The 14796-nt window shown below is 34.0% G+C and overlaps 1 protein-coding gene across 10 annotated transcripts in view; it reads right to left on the reverse strand.

Moving 5' to 3' along the window:
- Positions 1 to 930: 930 nt before the first annotated feature.
- Positions 931 to 14796, reverse strand: part of LOC112683109 (protein grainyhead-like) — a 97923-nt gene continuing 84057 nt past the window's right edge. For 2 of the 10 annotated variants that reach the window (XM_025553983.1, XM_025553984.1), the window contains exons 8-15: positions 9721 to 9815; positions 8999 to 9055; positions 8013 to 8111; positions 4574 to 4753; positions 4098 to 4288; positions 3794 to 4004; positions 1973 to 2037; positions 931 to 1405 (exon numbers count right to left, since the gene is read on the reverse strand). In XM_025553983.1, coding sequence (XP_025409768.1) covers positions 1273 to 1405; positions 1973 to 2037; positions 3794 to 4004; positions 4098 to 4288; positions 4574 to 4753; positions 8013 to 8111; positions 8999 to 9055; positions 9721 to 9815 — 1031 coding nt within the window. In that variant the 3' untranslated portion in view covers positions 931 to 1272. Of the gene's footprint in view, positions 1406 to 1972; positions 2038 to 3747; positions 4005 to 4097; positions 4289 to 4573; positions 4754 to 8012; positions 8112 to 8998; positions 9056 to 9720; positions 9816 to 14796 lie in introns of those variants that run through there. The other 8 variants (XM_025553992.1, XM_025553993.1, XM_025553985.1 and 5 more) reach the window with 7 other exon arrangements.

Here is a 14796-nt window from a genome sequence, read left to right on the forward strand (position 1 = left end):
CTATAAAATGATATTAATTTTGGCAATTTTTTAGTGTTCAGACCACTAGATATTATTACTTAACAGATCTCAAGATAGATACATTTTGCGTGGATTAAAAAGAAAATTAAACATAAAAATGGCAAGAATTATATCGTTCTACTAATAAATAGGGCAACAATACAAATTTAACTGGAATGTTTCATGTTTTGTTTTATATTATTTACATTTAACATAATTATTTGATATAAATTTGGGTAAAATTAAAATATAACATGAATTAACTTGAACTTATAATTACAATAGATAAATAAAAAACAAAACATAATACTTTTAATTACATAAAACTAATTAACTCTACATTAATATATTTTATTTGATAATCATTAAAAATAAATGTATATACAAAAAAAAAAAAAAAAAAATACAAAAACATTCTGAAAATACTCATTTTTAAGTAACATGGCGCAATATGTTTTGATCTATGTTTACTTATAATAATAATAGTATCCTCGTCCCTTGTTTAAAAAAAAATTTAAAAAAATAAAACAAAAACGGTATATCATTGACAATGTTTTATGAGCAAAAATATTAATGATACAACAATATTGATAAAATGTAATGATTTAAATCTAAATTATTTCTCAAATAAAAATTGAGCAAAAAGGTTATGTTTTTAATACTTTAGTTACAATTTGTAAATCACAATCAATTTATTTAAAATGTATATTGCAATAATACAATTTAAATGCTAAATAACTTTTTATTTCTATCACATTTAAGTTAATTTTTGTTGCCTATCAAACAGCAATAACTATTTAATAATGATAATAAAAAAAAATATATTATTTATAATATAGATTTATGTATAAACTTAATTTATTAGACAAATAAAATAAATCTCTAAAATACTGTTTCAATAAACAACTTAAAAATGACTGAGCATAAGGTGTGCAAAAATTAAAAAATTTTATCCTCCTAATAATGTTGTCAAACAAACACTTAAGTACAATAAATATTACGTCATGGATGTTCAAATGGCAATTAAAAGTAAACATAGCCTATATATATATCTATATATATTCTAATATGTACATTGTTCTATTTAAATCTAATCACTATTATTTAAGACTATAAAATCATCGTTATCAATTTGAATAAATAATTATTCACATATTTCTTAAACAAAATATGCCTCAATAAGAATAAAGAAACGAGTGTTACTTGGTAAATTTATAGGAATTTTTAACTGATTTTTTACTATTTTATTTTCAAACAACATTTAATTTGATGTTAATGGTCCATAAATTCAATTAGTATGATATCAATCATGTTCTCATTTTCTTCAGAGTGCCTGACATCGAATACAAATGAATCTTCATTACAATAATATTTGAGCATATCGTCATCAATTTTGGCTGTAATCCTATAAAACAAACAATAGATATAATTTTATAAAAATATTATAAGATAAATGATAATAATAAAAAAATTATAACAATATGGTATAGATTATCCGCAATATACTCGTATGATACATTTATATAATTATTTTAAATTTAATTTGGATTAATAATGGACTCAAAGGCGATTGCAGAAATTTATTGTAATTTCTCAAGAGTATTACTTTATTAATTTGTTATAGGAACTTTGGCAAACATGTTTTATTAAATAATAAATTAATAGACTGTGTCTAATATAATTTTTGTAATTTTACAGGTAGAAAGCGATTTTCCACACCAATGAAACACACCCAAGTTTCATTAAATTGAAAAAAAAACGATTTTTAAATTTGGTGTTATTTTTACATTATATACATGAGTTTCAAGAACTTGAAAGTAAATTAGTTGCTAAAGCGTTGTTATGAATTGTTAAAGTTTAAAATATACATTTAGGATACAAAATATTCATCGACTTAGAAATAATATTGTTAAAAATAGGAAAAGCGTTTAAATAGAAAACTTAAAACAAAAAATTAAACATTTCCACTTACCCTTTTTTGTTTTTTCGATACATGTTACTAATGCTGGAAGCAGAAATTTTGTACTTAGCCTCAATCTGGAAAAACAATGGGAAATAAAAATTAACAAGGAGTAGGTTGATACTCCTTAATTTTTTTTTTAAAAAAAAGTAAAACGGACAAACATCTCTAGTATTTTTTTTTTTTTAATTTTTCGATTTTAAGTTATACTTTAATTATTTAGTTAAATTTATTCAATAAAAAATAATCGTGTTGGTTTGGACGAAATAGGATCTCTGGAAAATTGTGTTAGTAGCCATGCAAAGCGGGTAAAAACATATTTTAGAGATAAAAAGGTGTACCACTTACCAGAGAGAAGGTGAAAATATCCGAGAATAAGCCATGCTGCATTAAAAAACAAGCAATATGACATATCATGATAATATATTATTATTATGGTTATTTCAATGCTCTAGAAGTAAAGGTTATTGTGTTTAAAAGTCCGGTGTGAGATTTCGAACATTTTCATATCGAAGAGCTTTTTGCACAAAAATTGTTAACGCGATGTTAACAAGTTCATTTTCAAGCTGTTTATTATTTATTATAAAAAAATGTTTAACAAAAACGTTCAAATAATTTGAGCAATAAACACCACCCACGACTTTTTATACCGTAATTTTTAAAATAAACTTGTAAAAAAAATATATACATTTAGATGGTTAAATGTTTTAGACGAAAATTAAAATAAAGCGTGATTAAAATATGGTATAGGGTATATATGGTATAATATGGTATCATATGTATAAGTACATACATATAAAAAAAATGTATAGGATCGTTACAATGTATTAGCCAAGGTGTTTAAGATAATGACTTAATTTGAGGGGGTAACTCATGCATTCGCCACAGTATAGAGTTTAGCTATTCCAAAGTCGGTACATCATAAAAATCTAAATACGTCTTTTTTTATAAAACCATTGGCATATTATAAATCAGAAAAATGAGACGTATAGTATAAGGGTACTTATGTACTAAGTACAAATCGTTATATTTTTGGACTGGTTTGACGTTTCCTTCCCGCTCCGTTAATCGGTACTTAAGTAAAGTGAGCTGCCGAGTCGGTTATTCAATAAGTGCATGCCGACTGCCCTACCGTAGAGAAAACTGAAATTACGCCACTGGTTTAAGACTACTGTGGCTAGTACTGGGAGTGAACAGAATGTGGTGTAGTACAGAGCGCAATTAATAATAATGAAGTGCGAATTACATGATTAATTAGATTTTCAAACTCAAATCATAAATGCACTTAACAAACCATTACAATCGGGTAAAATGAATCTGTGTATTACTCTCTGTTATATGTATATGAGGACGTATGTTTTGGAAAGTTATCGGTGTAATGGCGACACAGATAGCACTTAGCAGACGTTGAAGAATGAAAATGAACAAAAAAGAACAATAACATACAAGAAAGCGATTATTATATAATTGTTTTTTTTTTAAAAAAAAAACGATAATAGTGGCAAAACTTGTAAAACGGAAGAAGGCGTGAAGAGTGCGGAGAAAAACGAACAGTGTGTGACAAGAATAGGAGCAAGAGGCGAGAACAACGAACGGAGGCACACGATAATTACGATGGACATAATAATATTATTTTCATCATCCAAAAGCAGCACGGATATTTTTTAGTTAAAATTTAGGAACCATAAAGAAAAATAAAAATAAAAATAATAATAATAATAATAATAATAATAATAATAATAATTATAATAATAATAATAGAAAAAAATAATAGAGAAAATGTATACTTGTTTGTCAATAAGTACTTCAATAATAAATGAAGTCTGTGCTTACAGCATTCAATAATCCCTGGGTCGTCGGCGGTATGACGTGCAGGGGCGTGTACACGTCCTCGGCGTCCTGTCGCACGTACAGCATCACCCGCTCGTTGATGGGCGGCACCAGTTTCGTCCTTTTGTTGGGCGGACTCGAGAACACCGTGCCGTCCGTGGTCAGTCCGCTCTGGTCCAACACTTCTTTCTTCTCGCTGTTGTAATAAGACACGCTGATGTGTAAAAAACATGCCTTATATAGGTATATGTACACGATAAACGGCGCAAAAAAAAAAAAAGAAAAAAATCGTAAACGAATTACTCACTTGTGCGTGTCCGGCGGGAAGTGGTTGTGGAACTTCAGCGTTTGCGTGGTGGTCGTGCCGGCCGGCTTGTTGGCCACGCCGGAGTGCAACAGGAACGGCGACGAGTGCTTCAGAGAGCCGGGTTCGCCGTTGGACAAGCTGGACGTGTCCGTGTCGTGTCCGTAGAATCCTTGGAGCTCCATCGACGTCAGCTGAAACGTCACGTTCGTGTCGTTAGCGTAATATAGTAATGGTTCACGGTGATAAAATAATCGACGTTACGCGCGTACAGGATCATCGGAGGGGAGGTTCGCTTGTGGAGCTTAGGGTTGGTTTAGATTTTAGTCCGTACGCAAAAGAGCGATAATTCGGAAAGATTGGCAATGGGACTGATCGAGTGGGAAAGCAATACCGAAACAGGATACGACTGGTTCGAGAGGATGATACGCGAAATATTTTATCGGCGGAAAATCTCTCGGAAACCGTACGTTATTTACCTTGTCGATGTCTTCGGCGGGCGAGAAAAGCACAGGCGGCTTATTGAGGTCGCTCATCGAATAGAATTCGGACCGTTCGCACGGCGGATGATAGAGTTCGTCAATCTTCTTGCGTCCCGTAGCCGTCATTTTTCGTTTTGCCGCTCTCCGCTCCTCATCTCTGGTCTTTCTTTCGGCTCCCTGAAAAAGAAAGTAGAAATATATTAGGATAAAAATAAAAAAAACGTAAATTTACGTTTATTATAATATAATACACGACGAGTTCAAATACCCAATTATTATATATCATAAAACACGCGTACGAATATTAAACAGAAACGCCGAAATTTGTACCGTCATTAATTTGTCGCGAACCCGGCAATTTCATATAATATATTGTGCACACGCCGTGTAAGATATTTATTATACATTCTGGGAACCACGGCGAGTCGCAGGCGTTATAAATCCTCGAATAAAAAAAGATTACACGTTCCGAGCGCACCGCCGGGTAATTTAAACGATTATATATATACTTAATATTTTTGTCCGCGGTCGGTAAATCATCAACTGTCGGCCGATGCAAGACAGTAAATCAATAAAACCGTAATTAAACGAAATTTTTTACCGTTCAATTTATGCGGTTTTTTTCCACCAGGACGAACGGATGTATAATTTTATTAAACTGGGAAAGTTTTTTTAACACAGATAATGATAATGCCCACTGTCACACGAGGAAAACTCTGATAGCGTAACATGAATATTATAATTTATGATTTGTTTTCTCTGCACACATACTTATACGTACACCATCATACCGATTATATGCACGTATTATACACAAATAAGTTATGTATTATATCTGAGTGCGCGTAGTCGACTGCTATAACGTATTACACAAATGTAAATAATGTACGAAGGTGATTTGGAAAATATTATATCCTGTCATGCGTTCAAATTTATGAGTCGCACGGTTTACGGCACGTTTACCATACCTTAACCACACAGGTACTCGTAATTATAAATTGAACTTTTATTTTTATTTCATTTTTCAACATCGATAAATAACACGCTATTAATGTTTTTACAGTATTAGTAGTTTTTTTTTTTTACATCGAATAAAAGATACATATTTGTAAATAGAAAATAATATGTACAGGCAATAATATTGGAAATGCGCGTATTCACGAATACGTTTAGTAACGGTTTTTCTCTCTCATTTTATATCCGTTTTCCGGCGTAATGGCTATTCGTCCACTCCCATAATATCCTATATTATAGGATCGAGTTACGACGACGAGCAAAGGACAACGTTATTTGCGTCCTCAAATGTCATAGCGCGACGATGACGAACCTTCGGTTTGATGAAATTATTTCCGGAGAGAACCTTGTCGGACAAGTCTCGCAGAAACGACATTTTTTCCCCATTCCGATCCAATGAAACATAATATAGTTAAATAAATAAATAAACGAAAAAGAACGCGTTCTCGTCAAGTTGTCTTACAGCGGATTTTACGTATTGTACATCTCACAACGACGTCTGTTGCTGCTGTGACGTCTGTCGCATGATTCGTTAGCCTACTTGCGTATCCAAAGTTGTTCGGGTCCTTTGATATCGCACGCGGGCGCGCGTATATATATTAATAAAACGCTGACGTACCGGGTAAACGTTAGGACACGAGGAAATTCGACCGAAGACATTTTCGACGGGCAACGCGCACAGGTGCAATACAGGTATTACTACGCACATAATATTATATTTTATGGTGAACGCGGCAGATAAATTCGAAACCGAATTCCAATCGGACACGTACGCACCACACGGCGAAGACGCAATAAAAACGAACCGAAATTCGTACCTGCGCGGCAGACACTTTCGACGTGCGTCCGCTGTTGTATTAGTTTTATGGCTTTACGACTAAATTTTAATGACTTTTATTGGAGCTAATGTACCCCGGAGAAAACTATTATTTATAACATGCTATCTCGATGAATAATGTCCGTATCTACGTTTTATTTATTCTAATGCGTTGGACAGTGTAAAAAAAAAAAAAAAACCTGAGCGCTTACGAAACACGTCATGAAACGACCGAATTTCGTATTTTATATTATACACGCGATCTAATCCCAAACGAGACGTACGCGGCGAACGAATCGGTTTAAGGTATCATTTCTTCATATCTATAGAGATATATTTTCGACGGCGGTGTATCGATACGATCTTAAATAATATTATACATGCTGCACGCGTAAATAATAAGTGCGTTTTATTAGAATGTATGTATATTCTTATACATTGAATTTAAAGCCGAGTGCCGGAAAGCTGGTCGGATATCGGGCACAGGGAAGTTTACATTAGCGGCGATCGCGGGTGTACTTGAACATGACACGCGTGCGTACAATGGGGGTAGGCAGACGACGGTAACGACTATTTCTCTACCGCCGTGACCAACGTTGAACTTCAAAAACACAAAACATTCGGGGATACTGTTTCAATCTGACTGTGAGATCTCAAACGGAGATGTCTATTTTTCCTTCTTAGGTTTTTTTTTTTTTATTTCTATTTTATCTTCTCTTATTTCATTTCATTTCCCACCACACGACTATTACGTTATGCACATACGAACATATAAATATCCCGAGGGAATCGAATAAATAATAAATAGCGTTTTAAATGCATCCTTTGTCTACGGGGGTCACCACGGAATCAAAAGACGCGACACGATCGCGCTACGCGGTGGTACGTTGTTTTCAGCGCGCGGCGCTTCTCGTACGACGATGAAGAAACATTAGGTAGATTTTTTCAGACAAAATATTTGAAAATACATGAACACGGAGGTTGTTAATTTCGGTGGTCCAACTGTGTTACATACATTTAAAATAGATGCGTGCAGTAAATTAGAAGCATTCGACCACACATACACACACACGCGCGCGCGCGCATCAGATTGTATACGACTATTATGTATAGAAGGAAAAAAAACAAAAATTAAGAAATATACGTGTACAAAACGACACACACATTAACCTTCCAGCTGCGTCGTCGTCGTTGTCCGCCAGAATGTCTGATCTACAAGTAAGATACCGGCCTGGAAATTCTGGGGGCCGAAAAAATAAATGACCTCTTCGGCGCGGTTTTAATAGACGAGGCGCATATTTCTCTGCACGTGTGATAGCGCGTACAACACACGCACTAATATATTACATATGCATGTATACGGTACGTACACGCACATGTCCACGTTATAAACTGCGCGTGTATAATCGCCGTAGTGTGTTTGACCATAAAGCATACGAGACGGCGTGTCGGAGACTCGTATAACGTAAACGGAACAACGGCGGTGCGAAATTATTATGCGTATTATTCTTTCGCAAGATTGATTGCCGGTCAAAACAAGCCATAGAAGTATTTTTACGAAAAAAAAAAAAAAAAAAAAATCCAATTTATAATATTCGTTCTTACCTTATCACAGAAAACTTTGATTTGACAATATCCCCTGTGATATACAGGTCCGTCTCTCGGCTCTTCGTAGGTGTCGATTTGCAGGTGCAGCGGCAATCCCTGAAAACAAATCGGAAAGCGTATCGTAAGTTATTTAGTAGGCGAACATTTATTAAATGAATTACAAAAACTTGTGTCAATCATATTACTACTTGTATCTGCTCACGTTTCGTGTATATCACTCTGTTTTTTCTTTTCTCTCTCTCTCAATCACATACACACATACATTCATATGTGTAGATGGATAAATTCCATTTAAGAGTAAGTAATGTAGTTGTTTTCAACATACAGGTCGAATATCGTTTCAATTAGCCCAAGGTAGTAGTATTACATAGTAATAGCGCGCCTGTGTAATAATTGAATCGAGATAAACGCAAAAAGCAATCTCGGGAGTAGTGCGTTTGTATTTATTCGAGAGAAAATAATAACTGCTGAGAGTATATTATAGATAGAACATCGCGTGATACAACAGACCGTGCAGTCGGTTTCTTTGGTATATTTTTCATTTTAATATCCCAAGGTAATTTTGTAGCTGTTAATTAAAGATGACCCATGAAGTTTCGGATTTGCATATGATTCAACTATGTACGTGAAAACTTGGACTACATTCAATATTTATTTCTAATTTGTTTTATCTATAAAGACAATCGGTTTACTGGATACGCCAATTATTAAAAATATGTTCAACCTTGTTATGGCAAAATTGTAGAATAATACAAAGCAATTGCATTATTACTGTATAGGCAGTGTGTTAAGGGTCCAATATGAACTGAGTACATAAAAAGAAACGCAGTGTCTCCAATTAAGACGTTCTCCATCGCCCCCGCAGAGAAGGGAACAGCAGGAGTTCGGTTTTTAATAGTTTTTTTTTCTTCATATTTTATTATTGTTTGGAAAAAGGGAGAAAACATTCGCATCGAGTAGTAAAATATAATATAGCAACTCACCTTTACGCCTTTTTGGCTGCTGAAATCCGTACTCAGACATTGCACGGCAACGTTGATCTGAAATAAAAAAACAAATTTAAGTTATTTATTAAGAAAAAAAAAACGCCAACCAAAGACTACGATAAATATTAATTTTATAAATAATGTACTGATTATATTTGATTGGTACTGAAAGCCGCAGGTAATCCGGATTATTGTGTGTAAATTTCGATTTCAAAATTGCTCACCGTGTGGCATCTCCAAATGGGTTTTTTAACCTCGTTAAGCTCGCGCTCATGTATATATATATATATATATATATATATATATATATATATATGTGTATACACACACACAACACACACTAATCCTCAGGCGATTTGTTTTTTCTCTCTCATATAGATATCGAAACACACACACATACACAATCCGGGAGTTTAGCAATATATATACAATAATCTCTTTTCGTTTCACTTCTGCGTGGCTACTACGTGATGTAGATATTAATTACCATTATTAAAAGATAAATACGCGGCGCGATTTCCTTAGAGAAAAAAAAATAATAAATACCGGTCATTAAATGCATAGACGGTTAGGAATTCGGACGACAGGTTAAAAAACGGATAAAATTGTTCTCGTTACTCGTTAATTATTGTCTCCTATATATGTACGGTACACTTGTGTATGCGTCGTACGTTTATGCGTATGTGTATACGTATATGAAATGATATCATGAAACTTACTTTAGCCGGACTCTCCATAGGGTTCCAATAAATGGCGATGGCATTGTGTGATACTTCTTCGATGCATCCCACCAGACCAGCACTATTTTTCGTGTCTATATGAAAAAAAAAAAATAATAATATTATTACATTATACCCAATTTGTATATTGCTCAAATGGTATGCAATTTATCCATATACATAAGGAAAATAAAATAATAAAATAAAAGTATACATTGACGAACGGGTTGCATACGTTTGAACGCGTGCGTGGCTCGATGATCGGTATAAAAAAAATATTCGCGTGTTTTGTTTTTCATTAGTTTTCTCGGCTCCACGCCAAGTCATTTAAATTTATCTTTAACGATTCGAAATCCTCTTGCCGCGCCACAGAACCAACGAATCGCATTAAATCTTATACCAATATAGTGTTAACGCGCGCGTTACTGTGTTCGTCGTAGATATTGCACACATGCACATTATAAAAACGTTAATGGTAAAAAATTAATTTTAACGTAGAAACGTGACTAATTAAGGAAATCAAAAAATAAGAAAAGGCGAAAACGACCGATTGATTTTTGAATTCGGTATACGGCGGCGGGTCATGAGCGGGTTATTAACAAATCGTACATAAATTGTAAGGAACTTGATTCGATATCGCATCGCGAAAGACGCGGCAACTGCAATATAAACGGAGGCGGTTTTGAATTTTATGAATGAAGCGCGTGCGATGCGTGTATTTATATAATAATATAATAACAGCAGAATAGTGACTAGCTACATCAAAGATGCACAACCTGATTTCAATAACTGGTCCCGACTCGCGTTACTGTAAGACGATGACGACAACGAGTGCATGTGTAAATATAAAGGAACCTGATTTTGTATGGCCTTTGCTCTGGTGTCTCGGTTAAAAACAAATGGGTCAGTACAGCGTTGATTTCAGGTCTTTCCGGTCCCGTGGACATGATATGCGAGACACCCACCCATGCGTCACAACGCACGTGTGTTTCGTATAATATATGCAAGTATCTACACTACTGTTACCATACCACTGTTATCTACCGGGTTTGTTATGCAGATAACTGTGATGACCACCTACACTGTACACACGTCGCCAGCACCCGCCGAAAGCGTACGATATCCAATCGGAGAGGGCCGATTTTTTCTACAACGAGCTTATTTAAAATATTATTTCGTCGGACTCGTGAATATTATTTCTATGAGACTTCTTAGACGGCGGCTATTACGACGATGTTACTAGTTCTACGAACAAATTCGCTCGAACGTACACATTCAAACACGAGCTACGAAAATATATCACTATCATTCAACACCTATACTTCATGATCTTTCCCTTGTTTGTGACCGGGAAATTAAAAAAATTTCTATTGGACCAAATCATCTTTTTTTTTTTTACCAGGAATTCTAGGGTAATAATGATACACTTGTAAATATTAGGTACTATTACTGTTTAATGTTTGCATAGCCCAGTAGGAAACGGATCGTGCTCCTCAAATGTAAAGAAACGATGAATAATGTTTTTGGTTTAAAATGTGCCAAACTTATATTACATAACGAAATGTATATCGTCCGTGTCATCCAAGATTTACCAATGCTCTATAAAAACACGCCACGACGCTGAAACAATTTTTGGGCGAACACGCTAGGAGAAATTTGTACAACACGAAAATACCGTGGTGTAATATATACAGCATACAGGACAAAAAAACAAACTAGATTTACCGGACGGTTGCGCTCGTACCTCGGTCTGGCTGATATCCAATTGTAATACTTAATGAGAAACGACAAGTTGCTTCTTTTAGCTCTTAAACTTCTCTTAACTAAACATATGACAGATGTCTTGAAACAAAATCCCATCTTCTACGGCAGATATATAATTCACATAACTAGGTACATAACGAAGCGCGTTTTATATTTGCATGTATGTTTTATTTAATTATTTTTGCAAATTTGTCGAAAATCGTCTAAAAGCAATGTCGTGTATCGAGTAATAGTATTATTTACACAAACAATATGTCGCGTATTTTCGACAGACGAAACTTTTTTTTCCTATGGACGTACACAATATTCGTGAAGGGCAAATTTACATAAATTAGTAAAACCCAAAATATATGTATACACATAAAATGTAAATCTTAAACATCACTCCCCCCTCCTGCTATCGCGTGATTTCCCCAGACCTAATGCTTCTCATCGTGTGCGCCCGTATTATTAATATTGGACCGAACTGTAATCTTTATTTGTATACGATTTGGGTCAGAGTACGTGTCTAAAATGAAAAAATAAAATAATAATAATAATAATTATAATTACAGGCTACCAGAGAGAGTCCAGTCCTCACGATTTCCTTCAAGCGAAACAGTGGATCCCCTCCCTCACTTGTCAAAAAAAAAAAAAGAAAGATTTTCTTACGCCCGACGCACTGAAATATTAGTGCAGCCTCCGCACAACCCAAGAGTTATACATTGGTATAGTTTAATATAGACCCGAACAGATCGCGGCTTTATAATAACCAGTTTAAATGCTATTACTATAAATAATAGACTTCTGATGATTATGATTACCGGCATTCATAATATTATCTACCCCACCCTCTCGGCTTTTTTTTTTGAGGCCGTGCGAATTTATGCCGGTTAATTACGAGTTACGATATTACGCGTTTCATTATAAATGCACGTATACATAAATATACTACGTGTTCGCTTCTAGAAGAACTTAGTAGGTACATTTATATATATTATCATTAAACTCTGCAGGTAAACGCATTGTACACATAATGATATGAAAAATACTGTAGGAGAGCGTGGGGTTTTAGAATATCATATTATAATTTATAATAGTATATACGTTTTCCGAAAAGATGAAGGCGAACTGAATTTTGAAAATACAATAAACTATAACTACAAACATGTACCCATAAATATATATAAAAAAAAAAAATAAATAAAAAAAAATAATCCACATAATAAAAAAATGGGCGAGAATAACAATCCGAGGAAAAACGCAAAACAATGGAACATTCGTACACGCAAGACGTGACGCAGGATGAAAAAATTTACGATCTTGAAAACACAGTAAGCCATTGTTATTGGGTTTTTGTTTTTCAGTTTCCGCAAGAGTGTCGTGGACAAAAACTTTAAATATTATCCAAAGAGAACAATGTAGATTTTAGTGAGCGCGTGCGATTTTTTTTTCCTGACAAAAAATATATCGTGACTCGAGTGGGATACACAAAAAAATCGAAGATAGCAAACGGATAATGTCAATTAGGGAAATGCATCTTCGGTGTTGTTTAATTTATTTTCGTCGATCGTATATTTCACATCGCGGCATGTATTCATATATTATACATATGGGTACATTTTGTTCGTTAATAAATTATTAAGGTTCACCGGTCGATGATGACCTCAGAAAGAAGATAATATATTTTCGTGTGTGTATTTTAAGCTTTATTCAACATAAGACCCGACTACGCCATCTTTGACATCAGAATCCATTAGAATAATAATTATTGGTCGTTGCGGGAACACGGACGAAAAAAAAAATATCACATTAAAATAAAATATATACATATACATAAATACAACGAAAAAAAAAGTTGATGCAATTAAAACACACATTGGATTTGTATCTGTTCGGAGATTTAGACTTTGGACTAAGCTATAATGACAGGGCCCCTTCGTCTTAATTAACATTTATTCTGATGGTCTTATGGGAGTGACGTTAATTTTATACGAAAATGTTTATTATACATTATGTATGTTGTACATGCACTTATATTATATCTATAGATCGATGGAAATGACCACAATGGTCGCAACGATATTTCCTGCGAGAGACTGTCGTCAGAATTAATTAATTTAATTTTTTTTTTTTCATTTTAGATAGCTACATAGTAGATTTATATATATATAAAATCGTGTAAAACGGCATTCCGACTACGTATATTCCACCGACGGATTGCAGTGCACGTACTCGGTCCGGTGGTGTGTGACCATTTTCGGAATTTGTGTGACAAATACGGATGGAAACGATTTTTTCCTTCGTCCCTGTCAGACGGAAACGGAATAGGAAGTCACATTTTTGTATACGTCTTACGTTCACCGTATAAAAATTAGATGGAAATATATATATATATATATATATCGTTACACTCTTTTAAGGGAACGAACAATTAATATAAGGCTTAAAAGGTTATAAGTAGTGTTTTTGAAAATACAAGTTGTACAAATAAAGGGAGTTGAACTGTATGCACTGCACGTGACACATATCATTGCATCATTTTCAATCGACGATTTCAAATAGAAATCGTTTCTGTGCGATGATATCAGCACACGATTATTAAAGAAAATATATATGAATAAATAAATATAGTAATGTTATGTATCACATATCTACGTGTGTTTATGCTAACATACCTATATGATATATGATAATTTTTTATTCGGCTTATTAAACGTACGGATTTTCAAGTGGCAATCGAATTAGTGTGAACTTCTTTGAATCAAAAATAAATAATGTTACACGGGCGCTAAGTAATATATAATTAGGTATTATTGTAAGGAACAACGGAGAAAAAAAATCATTAACTGAACAAAATAATGTGCCAGTAATAGATGTGTAAAATTAATTCATCGGAAGTCCTTGGCAGTCGTGATAACATAGATATACATCATACGAAATGTCCCATTATCATTTCGGGGCAAAAAAAAAAAAAAATTGCTGCGCGTTCGACCGAGTTGTTATTTTATGGATCCGCGAGCTACATTATAATCTCCAGACGAAGAGCGTTTCGTATAATAATATACACGTTTCTATACGATAAATAACGTACAAGATGATTATATTTATGTACGTATAGTGTATATACTATAGAAAAAAATTTGTAACGTCAAAATCGATGGAAGCAGTGGCGGAGAGGAGAAAAAACACTTGGGAAAAAAAATTATGTATCCTATGCTTATATGTTCACAATACATACGCCGCCGTGTTATGGGCACTAATCATATGCGCGTACAAGACGTCATACACATGCACACCAAGTAACGAATCGTGTCCGTTGAAGTAATCTCC

The sequence above is a fragment of the Sipha flava genome, unplaced genomic scaffold (assembly GCF_003268045.1).
Source record: "Sipha flava isolate LNK unplaced genomic scaffold, YSA_version1 219_pilon_pilon, whole genome shotgun sequence".
Classification (NCBI taxonomy): domain Eukaryota; kingdom Metazoa; phylum Arthropoda; class Insecta; order Hemiptera; family Aphididae; genus Sipha; species Sipha flava.